This window comes from Erythrolamprus reginae, unplaced genomic scaffold (assembly GCF_031021105.1).
Source record: "Erythrolamprus reginae isolate rEryReg1 unplaced genomic scaffold, rEryReg1.hap1 H_1, whole genome shotgun sequence".
Taxonomy (NCBI): domain Eukaryota; kingdom Metazoa; phylum Chordata; class Lepidosauria; order Squamata; family Dipsadidae; genus Erythrolamprus; species Erythrolamprus reginae.
In genome coordinates this window covers 1,871,271-1,882,585 of record NW_027248462.1, presented here as the reverse complement: position 1 = coordinate 1,882,585, position 11,315 = coordinate 1,871,271, and the positions used below count along the sequence as shown (strand labels likewise).

The 11,315-nt window shown below is 34.0% G+C and overlaps 1 protein-coding gene across 1 annotated transcript; it reads left to right on the top strand.

Moving 5' to 3' along the window:
* Positions 1 to 11,227, top strand: LOC139155280 (vomeronasal type-2 receptor 26-like). The gene is made up of 7 exons (XM_070730401.1): positions 1 to 507; positions 1,473 to 1,700; positions 2,171 to 2,297; positions 4,464 to 5,361; positions 7,440 to 7,589; positions 9,209 to 9,500; positions 11,120 to 11,227. The coding sequence occupies exons 1-7, from the start codon at positions 1 to 3 to the stop codon at positions 11,225 to 11,227; spliced, it is 2,310 nt and encodes a 769-aa protein (XP_070586502.1).
* Positions 11,228 to 11,315: the final 88 nt, after the last annotated feature.

The window sequence follows — 11,315 nt, the reverse complement described above, 5'->3', positions numbered from 1 at the left end:
ATGAATTATTTGTTATGGATACAGTATGTTCCTAATATAGAAGTGGTGAGAAGCAAACCAAAAGGTATTGTATGGATAATGACAGCACAGATAGAGTTCAGTTTAATCTCTTTTCAACGTGCTTGGGATATAAAAATAATTGAAGGTGCCCTTTTCTTCACAATGCATTCCACTGCTCTACCAATGTTCAGATCATTTGCTGGGAAACAAAATCCCTTCACCGCGAAGGAAGATGGATTTATCAGACAGTTCTGGCAAGAAGCCTTTGATTGTGTATTCCCAAATGTTATGAGTGATGTGCCTGAGAATATTTGCAGTGGTACAGAGGATTTGGAAAGCGTTTCTAGGACCCTTTTTCAATTGGATATGACTGGACACAGTTACAGTGTCTACAATGCTGTTCATGCCATAGCTCATGCTTTACATGATCTTTCATCCTCTGGAGATACTGAGAGATCAATGGTGGGTAGACTAGAAAGAAACATTCATCATCAAGACTTCTGGCAGGTAATATCCTCAGCAGAAAAAGTACTATGAGTAAATATGATAGCTGCCTTTAATCTGTGTTTAGACTATTTCCCATGTCCTGGTATTGGGAAAAGACATGCTTCTTCAATAAGAATGGTGTAGTTCTTTAATTATTGATTTTCTCTGTCTTAATTATTCATTACTGCATGCCTATTATATGTTGATAGTGTCTCCTCCTATTTTAAACAACTTGTAACTTTAGAAAGCTTATATTGCATCCCTCATGAATTTCACAGGGAAATATTTCTGTTTTTCTACATCTTTATAATCATAAAAGTCAGAAACAGTCTAGTTTGTTTTTTCTATTCTTCCCATTAAGCAAGATATTGTAGAAATGGTTCAAAACAATTCTCTTAACTCTATCTCATTCTCATCAAAAATTGATGATCCTATTTAGAATTTCCACCCATAACCAGACAAATGGTACTGTGGTGGTGCTGACCAGCTACTTAGGGCTCTAAGAATCTTGATGGAGAGTACAATACTAAGATCCTTAAGGATTAATCATTTAAGACTGGCTTCCAGTTTCTTTCCAGTTGCAATTCAAAGTGTTGTTCATAAGTTTTAAAACTCTATATGGTACAGGCCAGGGTCAAATTATCTGCAGGATCACCTTTCCCTGAGGACATCTATTCATCCTACCAGGTCACATAGGGTGGGAATACTACTACAGTAGTTCCTCCTCTAAATATTGCTATCTTATGGAAACTAGGAATATTGCCTTTTTTATGGCAGTTCCTGTCCTTTGGAACATTTTATGCCCTGAAGTTTGAAAGGTCTCTGTCCTAATAGCCCTGTCTTAAATAAACAAATTATTTCAATTCATATTCTTGACTGCTTCTGCTATTTAATTGCAATACAGTGAGAAAGAAGCAAACTCAGTTCTCTATCAGCATGGAGTCTGTAATACCAAATTCTTGCATTTTTTTTAATTTTCAAATTAGTTCCAGTATTTTTTGAGAAGTGTTGCTTTTAACAATAGTGCTGGAGAACAGATCACCTTTGATCAGAATGGGATAGTAGCAGCTGGATTTGATATTATGAACTTGATGACTTTCCCAAACAAGTCATTTCTTCATGTGAAAGTTGGAAATGTGGACCATTCAGCTCCTCCAAATAAAATATTAACCATCAATGATGAGTTGATTACATGGCCTAGCTGGTTTAACCAGGTAGGATTTAATTATTGTCCTTGATTCTGAATAAACAGGCATTCTCTAATTTGAGATGTAATTTTATCATATTGGACAAAAGGAAATTCTTACATAAAGTTAGTTCCACATAAGAAACTTTTGACCTACAGTATATTGCATTATGTATAAAATTGACCATTATTTTTTTTTAGGTGAAAGTTAGTGAGGCATCGTGTTTCATGATATAATAATATAGTAATGTAATGTAAGTATAACAATATTGTTATATAATAATATTATTATAAGAACTTATGAATGCATCTGTTTAATCTAAATACAAGTATATTTAACTGAGCTTCATACCGCTGTTTTGGCAATATAAAAATATTTTCCAAACTATTATTTCTACCCCTAAACTGGAAAGATGCCCATGCCATATTTATATCATCTCAAATATATACACTAGACCAAAATCTTCCAGATATATAAGTTTCATCTTTAATTATCAGGTGATACCTATTTCTATCTGCAATGAGAGCTGTTATCCTGGGTTCAGCAAAAAAATGAAGGAGGGAGAGCCATTTTGCTGTTATGACTGCATTCCATGCGCAGAAGGGAGGGTGTCAACTGAAAATGGTAAGAGGTATTCATTTACTCCTCATTGTTTTCTAAATCCATACAATTAATTACATGTTACATGAGGACTCTGCTCCGAGTCTTCGGAGAGGGGCGGCATACAAATCTATTAAATAATGTTTTTTAAATCAACATGGGGTTCATTCTAAAATGTGGTGAAGTTGTCTAAACTTAGAAATTAATTATTTAGTCTCTGTGGCAGAGTCAAATATTTATTGATTATGATGATGATGATATGATGATGATGATGATGATATTAGCTAAATTGGACAACCATTTGTCTGAAATGGTACAGAGACAGGATGGCAAATCTACGGCACTTGTGCCAGAGATATCATGCAGAGCCCTATCTGTGGGCACATGCCCCATAGCCAGCTCCTCTTCTAGTTTTTGGTTTGCTAGGATTTGTTTGTTGATTAGGACTAGTTTCCAGCAAACAAAATCAACAAATGAATCCCAGCCATTAAAACTGACACCAGACCTAGAACAACACAGGAAGCCACCACCAATAACCCTCACCCTCACCAGATCCAAACCCATACGCACCCCACAGACAAAATACAACCACCACCCAGAAGCCAAACCATGGTGGCATCTCCAACTACTACACCTCAGTCCAATACACACAGAAAGCAAACTGACGCATTCCATAAAGACATAGCCAGACCACAAACCAAAACCTGGGATATTATACCACAGACATACATTACAAAACAGCTGAATACTCTGCAGGCATCAACTGCAACAACTACTCAGGATGTCACCTCTAATCTGCAAACATCAACTAATCTGCATGCATCAAATGTAACAATTACTCAAGGTGATAACCCACCAACAAATCAGGATGTTTCAACACAGCCAACCAACCCACTTGCAGCAGCGAGTCAGTATTCTACACCCACCCATCAGTATTTATAGAGGGATGGCAGCTCAGACCTCGCTTTGTTCGCCCAAGCACAAAGCACCAGCCTGAAGAGTGGGACATCATCAAAACATCACCAGAATTCTACCTGGCAAAAGACTCAAATATGCCAAAACCTACATACCGATACTTGTGAAAATCTACGAAAACATATATATATAAGGAAGTCTCTCTTCCTTTTCATTATCAGCAAAAATATGTTGTGCGCACATACACACATACACGTGCATACACACACACACATATATGGTTGATTTTCTGTCAAAATCACCCTAGTATTCCCAAATATGGGAGGAAGCAACTTTGTTTTTATTTTGCCTTGTGCAGAGGCCATTCCAAGGCAAATAGTTTTCATAGCAAACTTATCCATTGGTGGTTTGATTAGATTAGATTAGATTTATTGGATTTATATGCCGCCCCTCTCCGCAAACTTGGGGCGGCTCACAACAAAGTAAAAACAATACATAATAACAAATCCAATACCCACCAATCCAATTACAATGTTAAACTAAAAAATTCATTAAAAAACAACCCCAGAATATTAAAACTGAAGATTCCACAAATATTTATTAAGAAGAGAAAGAAACCTTCTCTTCTTAGCTTACCAACACTGGGCATGTGTAGCTTTCCCTCTAAAATTATAGAAAAACTGTTTTAAATTAAATGTACAGATAATATTTAATACAAGTTACTTTATTTTATCCAGATAATACATTGATGATGCATATACTATATGTCCTAGTCAATCAGATAAAATTTATATTACCATAGAGAAATTAAAGGAAAATATTTTTCATGATTTACCAGGACTATAGTTCTTTAATTTCATTTATAAAGATGACAGATAGATGAAAGATAACAGAAAGACAGGTAGACAGATGATTTAAAAAATGTTAATAAAATAAATATAAAATACTATTAAATAAAATAAATAAAACTTGTGTGCAAATCATATTTAACAGGAATATTAGCACTCATATTATTTTATAAAAATTATTATTGTTATTATTATTTGGATTTCTAGGCTGCCCTACTCCAGGGGACTCAGGGCAGTTTACAGCATAAGAAAAATACAAAATCAGCAATATAAAATCCTTCTCTAAAAGCTACATTTATAATATCATAAAGATTATGCATTGATAAAAATATATACTAAATGATAAAAACATATACTGAAACAATAATACAAATGCAGAAATGTGGAACATATATGAGGATAACATATCAAGTCTTTTTTTTTTCAGATAGAAATGAATGCTCTAGATGCAAAGACAAATTCTATCCAAACAAGAAACATGATTTTTGTATTCCCAAAGCTATTACTTTCTTGACTTATGAAGAACCATTAGGGATCAGTTTAGCCTGTCTTTCATTTGCTTTTTCTTTGTCCACTGTTCTTGTGCTTGGAGTATTTATGAGGCACCACAACACACCCATCGTCATAGCCAACAACCGGGACATCTCCTATACACTACTCATTGCTCTACTGCTCTGTTTCCTTTCGGCTCTACTCTTCATTGGTCAACCAGGAAGATTTAACTGTCTATTCCGACAAACTATTTTTGGTATAGTCTTTTCAGTGGCTGTTTCTTCTGTCTTGGCAAAAACCATCACAGTGGTTCTAGCTTTTATGGCCACCAAACCAGGATCTAGGATGAGGAAGTGGGTAGGGAAAAAAATATCTAATTCTATCATTGTTTCCTGCTCCCTGATCCAAGCAAGCCTCTGTATTTTGTGGCTAGTAAGGGCTCCTCCATTCCCAGATGTGGATATGATCACGGTTATTGAAGAAATTATCCTGCAATGTAATGAAGGCTCCGTGACCATGTTTTATTGTGTCCTTGGCTATATGGGTTTCCTGGCTCTTATAAACTTCATCACAGCTTTTCTTGCCAGGAAATTACCAGACAGTTTCAATGAAGCCAAGTTCATCACCTTCAGCATGTTGGTTTTTTGCAGTGTTTGGCTGACCTTTGTCCCAGCATACCTGAGTTCCAAAGGGAAATATGTGGTAGCTGTGGAGATCTTTTCTATCTTTGCTTCAGGTGCTGGGCTTTTGGGCTGCATCTTTTTTCCCAAATGTTACATCATTTTGTTTTGGCCAAACCTGAACATCAAGGAACAATTAATGAGAAAAAAAGAGTGATAAATAATCACTTTCTGTCATCCTCAGTCAAAAGTTTTTAATCTAGATTTTTACATTTCTAAACAATATAGAATAGCCATATTCGTATTCAATATATGAGATCCTGATTTATATAATGTTTCTCCATTTTTCAAACATTCTAAGATTTAACTAAGGGAAAGTATGCATCCTTCTTTGTATCAGTTGTTTAAAAATTAACCTATCTTTTAAGCATCTTTTCTGAACCACATTTAGCTAGATGATCTAGCTATAACAGCTTCAATCTTGAACATTGGCCACTGTAATCTAAGAGTTCTGTTTTAACCTTTGGGCTGTTAGCTGTTAAAGACAGTTGTATCAAGAGGAAATATGATGAATGAACAATGACCACAGCAAAGAACAAGGGACTTTTGGTTATCCATTCATCCTTGTATATTATGTCTTCTGATTGGATAAATTCCATAGTACTGAGTTTTCCCTCTATACTTTTCCAGAAAAGCAAATCTCTGCTGGTATAAGTGTTCCTGGTTGTATAGTTTTGTGTGTGTACTGCTTGAAGTTAAAGCAGTGTAAAAATACAGTTGCTATTCAGCTGCAATTCACCCTTAGCAAAATAGAGTATTTGTGCTTTTATGTCACTCTTGGGGTTAAGAAATGTGACATTTGTGAAGAAAATAAGACAGAACTAATTTGTGCCTCTTAGTGCACTCATGTCTTAAAATCAACAGGTATAAAAACATAGTCCACTGGCAAGAAGGACTAATGGAGTGGGGAGAATGAGAAATAACAGTTTAAATTTCTGTGACAAAAATTTGAGTGAAAAGCTATTAAAACATGTACTTGGGATTCCCTGTGTATGAAACTTTTATCAGCATTAGTAAGTCTGATTCTTTCTGCAGTACTCTTTCTCCATTCTCTCTACTCTGATGTACTGAAATGATGTGTATGAATCCCTTCAGTACCCACAGACTTCAGATTCCTCCTGAGGTTTACAAAATCCATTCTGATATATTTATAGATGTTTTATATGCAGTAAACTGTCTTCAACTGTACTAGCAGAAAAGGTCAATACTAAAACTATTGTTTTTAGTGAATGTCCATGGCAAAGCCTTGTTTGCATGCAATAATTGCATATCAGGAAATGAAATTTAAAGTCATCAATTTTTAAAATGGCTAAAAATCAACCTATTATAAAACTGATAGGCCACATTTCAGGTTTAAAGCAGTCAGTGCATCAGGAAAATATTTTTAAGATTTCAGGCAAATCTTAAAGTTAAAGGAATCCATCAGATCATTCAAATGTCTGCTTTCTTTGAGTCTTTCTGACTATTTCGAGCTCATATTTGAAAAATAAATAAGCAAACATTTGGACTGAATAGATTAGAAGTTTGTGCCTTTTATTCATTTTAAGCAAACATTATTCATATTTATACTGTAATACATAATTGGTGGTCCCCTATTTATGTAAGGTTTAAGTATAGCCATTTTAACGTCTTTGATATTCCAAGGCTGACTCACATTATCAGCAAGCCAGCTTCAAATACCATATCAAAAAAACTCATAAATGTCTTACCAACAAATCCTGGCATCATCATTTTTTCCACTATCACTGTCAAACAACAAGTCAACTCTGAAAACATTATTTCTTCAGGCCTTCCCTAGAGAACTGAACTCAGACTTAATAGTTAACTTCTGGTTGGTGCACCTAAATTACTATTATTAATTGTACTGTTTCTTAGAATCCCATTGAATTTCAGCACTCATTAGAAAGAAGAATAAAAAGACAAATGTAGAATATTCCTACTCCCTTTCTCTTAAATAATTAATACCATTTAGACCTACCAAAAAAAATGGCAGGTTTGAGGATGGTTAAGGATTCTGAAGTCTGATCTAGACTATAATAGGAATAAGACTTAGAGTCGGGATGTGTTAATTGCAAAAATGCTAATGGCTTTATTCTAGGAATAAGAAGGGTTCTTTGAGATTTCGAAATGTAATAAGGGGGTTCTTTGACATCTGCCCTTGTAATGGGGAGGGAAATTTTATTGGTTTTAATGCTAGTGCTAAGTCCCCATGTGGTGTGCATGAATCATAGGTGCAGCATCTTTCATCCATATTTTCCATATCACAAGTACCATAATCCAGGAAACATAATGGTTGGTGGAATTTCATCTGAAGTTGGTCCAGTCCTTGAAAAAGTCACCTTTGAACTTCATCCTCCACCAGTATTGCCTGGACAGTTTATGTAAGAAATGTAATTGTTGTTTGTTCATATTTTCCTCTCTGTTTGATTGCTAAAATAATTAATGATGATATTTTCATCAGAAAATAATAGCTGATTGACTAGGTGAAATTAAGGAGATGGTAAGAACATAATTCTTTTATCAACTAGGCAACATATAATGTGAAAAAAATGAAATAGGTAAATCAAACATATTACAACTGAGTAGCTACACGTGGACTTTTACTTCTTGTGTTTTCTACACAAGAGGTAGACATGGGACAGGGAATGCTGATTTAGAGCACTTTTGCAATTTTCTATATAGATACATTTTGTTACTTAATATCTACTAAAAACAGAACTCCTTCAAACACACTGCAGGAAGTTCTATTCCAAGTAACAATACAGGGGTGTCTACAAGACTAGCTCTGTGCCAGAAACTGAGTGTGTTTCCTTTTGAAAGCCACAATATACATGTGGATCCCTGACATTAACTGTGCTTTAACTGTGCATTAATTTTTCTGCAGAAATGTGTGTTTTGATAATGAATGTTGAATTTTTTATCATATACCCCTGATATTTTATTTTATTTATTTATTTATTTATTTATTTAATTTCGTCAAACATGTATTAGGTAACAGATAAAAGAAGAAGACAATAGGACAGTAGGACAGTAGGATAGGGATAGTAGGCATAATGGTGCACTTATGCACACCCCCTACAAACCTCTGTCAACTGTAGACAATCTAAGGTTAAAGGTTTTGGGATTTGGGGAAGAAACTACATAGTCAGGTAGCGCATTCCAGGCATTGATCACTTTATTGCTGAGGTCGTATTTTCTGCAATCTAGTTTGGAACGGTTTACATTTATTTTGTATCTATTACGTGTTTGTGTGTTGTTGTGGTTGAAAGTGATGTAATCACTAACGGGAAGGACATTTTGGTATATGATTTTATGAACTGCAGTTAGATCAGATCGGAAGCTACATAGTTGTAAATTATCTAATCACAGCATTTCAAGTTTGGTGGAGTAAGATATTTTGTTGCGAGAAGAGGAGTGTAGGATTCTTCTCATAAAATAGTTCTGAACTCTCTGATATGCAATGCAGGTTCCACACAGGTGCGCTGTATTCTAGAATTGGTCTGAAAAATGTTTTGTATGCTTTGGTTATCAGTTCAGTGTTTCTAGAGAAGGAGCTACATAATATTAGATTAACAACTCTTAATGCTTTTTTGGCAATGTTGTTACAATGGGCCCTAGTAGGTTGTTGGATATGAATACTCCAAATTCTTTGACAGACTGAGGGTCATCTACAAGTTCATTTCCACCAAGTTTATATTCAGTTTTCTGATTCTTCTTACCAATGTGTAAGACAGAGCATTTGTTGGTTGAGATTTGAAGTTGCCAATTGTTTATTTATTTATTATTTATAAATAAATAATATTTTATTACAATAAATATGTTTATTTATAAATATATTTATTTATATTTATCTGCCTATTCTACAACCCAATGGCTGTTAGTTTTCTGTATTCCAAACATGGAATTAATTGATAGGGTTGCCTGATATGCTATAACTATTGATTAGAATGTAAATGCTGGTAGAATATCATTCTGATGTGTAATGCAACTCTCATTGTAGTGGAGTTCCTAAAAATTACCAACACATCCTGGCTCTGGCATTTGCTGTAAAGGAAATAAATGAAAATCCAGAAATCTTACCCAATCTCACCCTGGGCTTCCATATTTATGATAGCTATGACAATGCTCAAAGGACTTATCAGGCTACAATGCTGCTTTTATCAGCAGCTGAGAGACTGGTCCCCAACTATCTATGTAACATTCAAAATAAAATCATAGCTGTTATTGGAGGACTGGATGCTGAAATCTCCCTTCATGTGGCAACTATCTTGGATATCTATAAGATTCCACAGGTAGGTTTGACCTCCTTACATGCATTACATTTAGTGTCCTGTTTTATACAAAGCCTGGGGGTGTTTTTTTAAGTGTTATGTATATTCAGACAAATGTATATTCAAATAAATAATTCGGGTATTTATTTTTCATGAATGGATGCAAACTGGATAGCTGATTAAATCAGTGGTTTAACCCACATGGTTTAGAGTAAAATGGTGTGCAAATTTTTATGGCTCAGTGAATTCTTTAAAAAAACAACACTCAACCATTTTCTTAGTAATTGCATGTACTTGGAATTTATTAACCTGGTCTTAGTGTTAAGCATGTTGTGTGAACTCATCCAGTGGATTGGAATGTGATACAATTTAAATCAATCTCAAAACTTAATGCTCAATAAATTAAGACCCACTGTTGTTAAAGGAACCAATCTGCAAGTGAATAGTGTGATCTATAATCTGTTGGAATTAGTGTTAAATTCCAACAGAAATTCAGCCACAAATTTTGTTTCCTTTAAACTAGATGAACCTAGATTTGCATATGAAAAGGGTTTTGTTAGAGATTAATTGCTTTAAAAAATCAATATTTTTAATATTTGTAAAATGTAATTGCACAGTAATAAATAATTATCTTCATCTAGATAGACAATATCCAGAATACTGTTAAAATACTGGTGGATTTACAAAATCTCCTTTTGTAAGAGAGAATGCCATAGCTACCAAGATTACTTTCTCTTTTCCCAAATCATGATTGTACTTGTTTAATCTTCAAAGAATTATATTAACTAGATTTTACACTGCTACTCTCACAGCACAAAGCCATTTCTTAAATAATTAGTGCTATCTCTAAATCAGGAAGATGCCCATGGCAAACTTTCACCGTTTCAAATGCTTTATGATTGGTTATGTGGCTAGACATTTCTTTATTAATTACATTCTGTGTTCTTATTCAGCAAAATATGTTTTATTTTAAAAAACTAGTTTTATGAAATCTGCAAATACTAATACTGTACTCTATGATTCTCCTTGAAGTAATTTTTTTGTTTCACTTGAACTGTTGGCAATTTAACCATTTTAAATTTTAGATCGATGTGCAAATCATATTGTCCATTTTTGTATATAAGATAAACTACTAAGTTATACCCATGCATTTAAACAAACAAGGATTATATCTACTCATCCAATATTTTAATAATATGAAAAAATAATTGCCCATCATCTATGAATCTGCTGCTTGATTTTAGATGAATTCATAAATAATTTCTCCATAGACTGAGCATCACTGAAATGTAATTCAACAAACTTTCAAAACTTGCTAGAGTGTTATGCCTAACTAGAAATTCCTGGAATAAAAATTCAGGGAATTCTTATCTCAATGAGGCAGACAAGGATATTTAAGAGGTTGTTAGAAATGTAGTCTTCAGCTTTTTTTCCTATACATTTAATGACTGTTGAAATTACACTGGCTTCAACAAAGGCGGCTTGAAATCTATACCTTCACCTATGATCATAAAAACACCCTTACAGTCATGTGATTTCAATTTAGGAATTTGGCAATTGGCTCCCATTACAGTATCCTATGGTCAGATGCTTACAATTTGCAACTTTTTTTTTCAATTTCTATTTTTTTTAAAAAACAGGAAAAAAAACCATCGGAAAGCTGGATTCCATTCATAACTGTGAATATTTGCTTAATAACCCGAGTAAAACAATATTATAAAATCAAAATCAATAAAACTTATGATTAAAATAATTTACACTGGAAATTACAGTCTTAATAATGGTTCCTACTTGGTGCTACCTATAAGATTATTTTAAATAGCAGTTTACTGCTAT

Bases quoted from the DNA above. Each gene is read 5' to 3' on its own strand.
- LOC139155280 (XM_070730401.1), top strand. From the start codon at position 1: ATGAATTATTTGTTATGGATACAGTATGTTCCTAATATAGAAGTGGTG. The intron at 1,701-2,170 runs GTAGGATTTAAT...TTTAATTATCAG, and splicing joins GGCCTAGCTGGTTTAACCAG to GTGATACCTATTTCTATCTG. The intron at 7,590-9,208 runs GTAAGAAATGTA...CTCTCATTGTAG, and splicing joins GTATTGCCTGGACAGTTTAT to TGGAGTTCCTAAAAATTACC.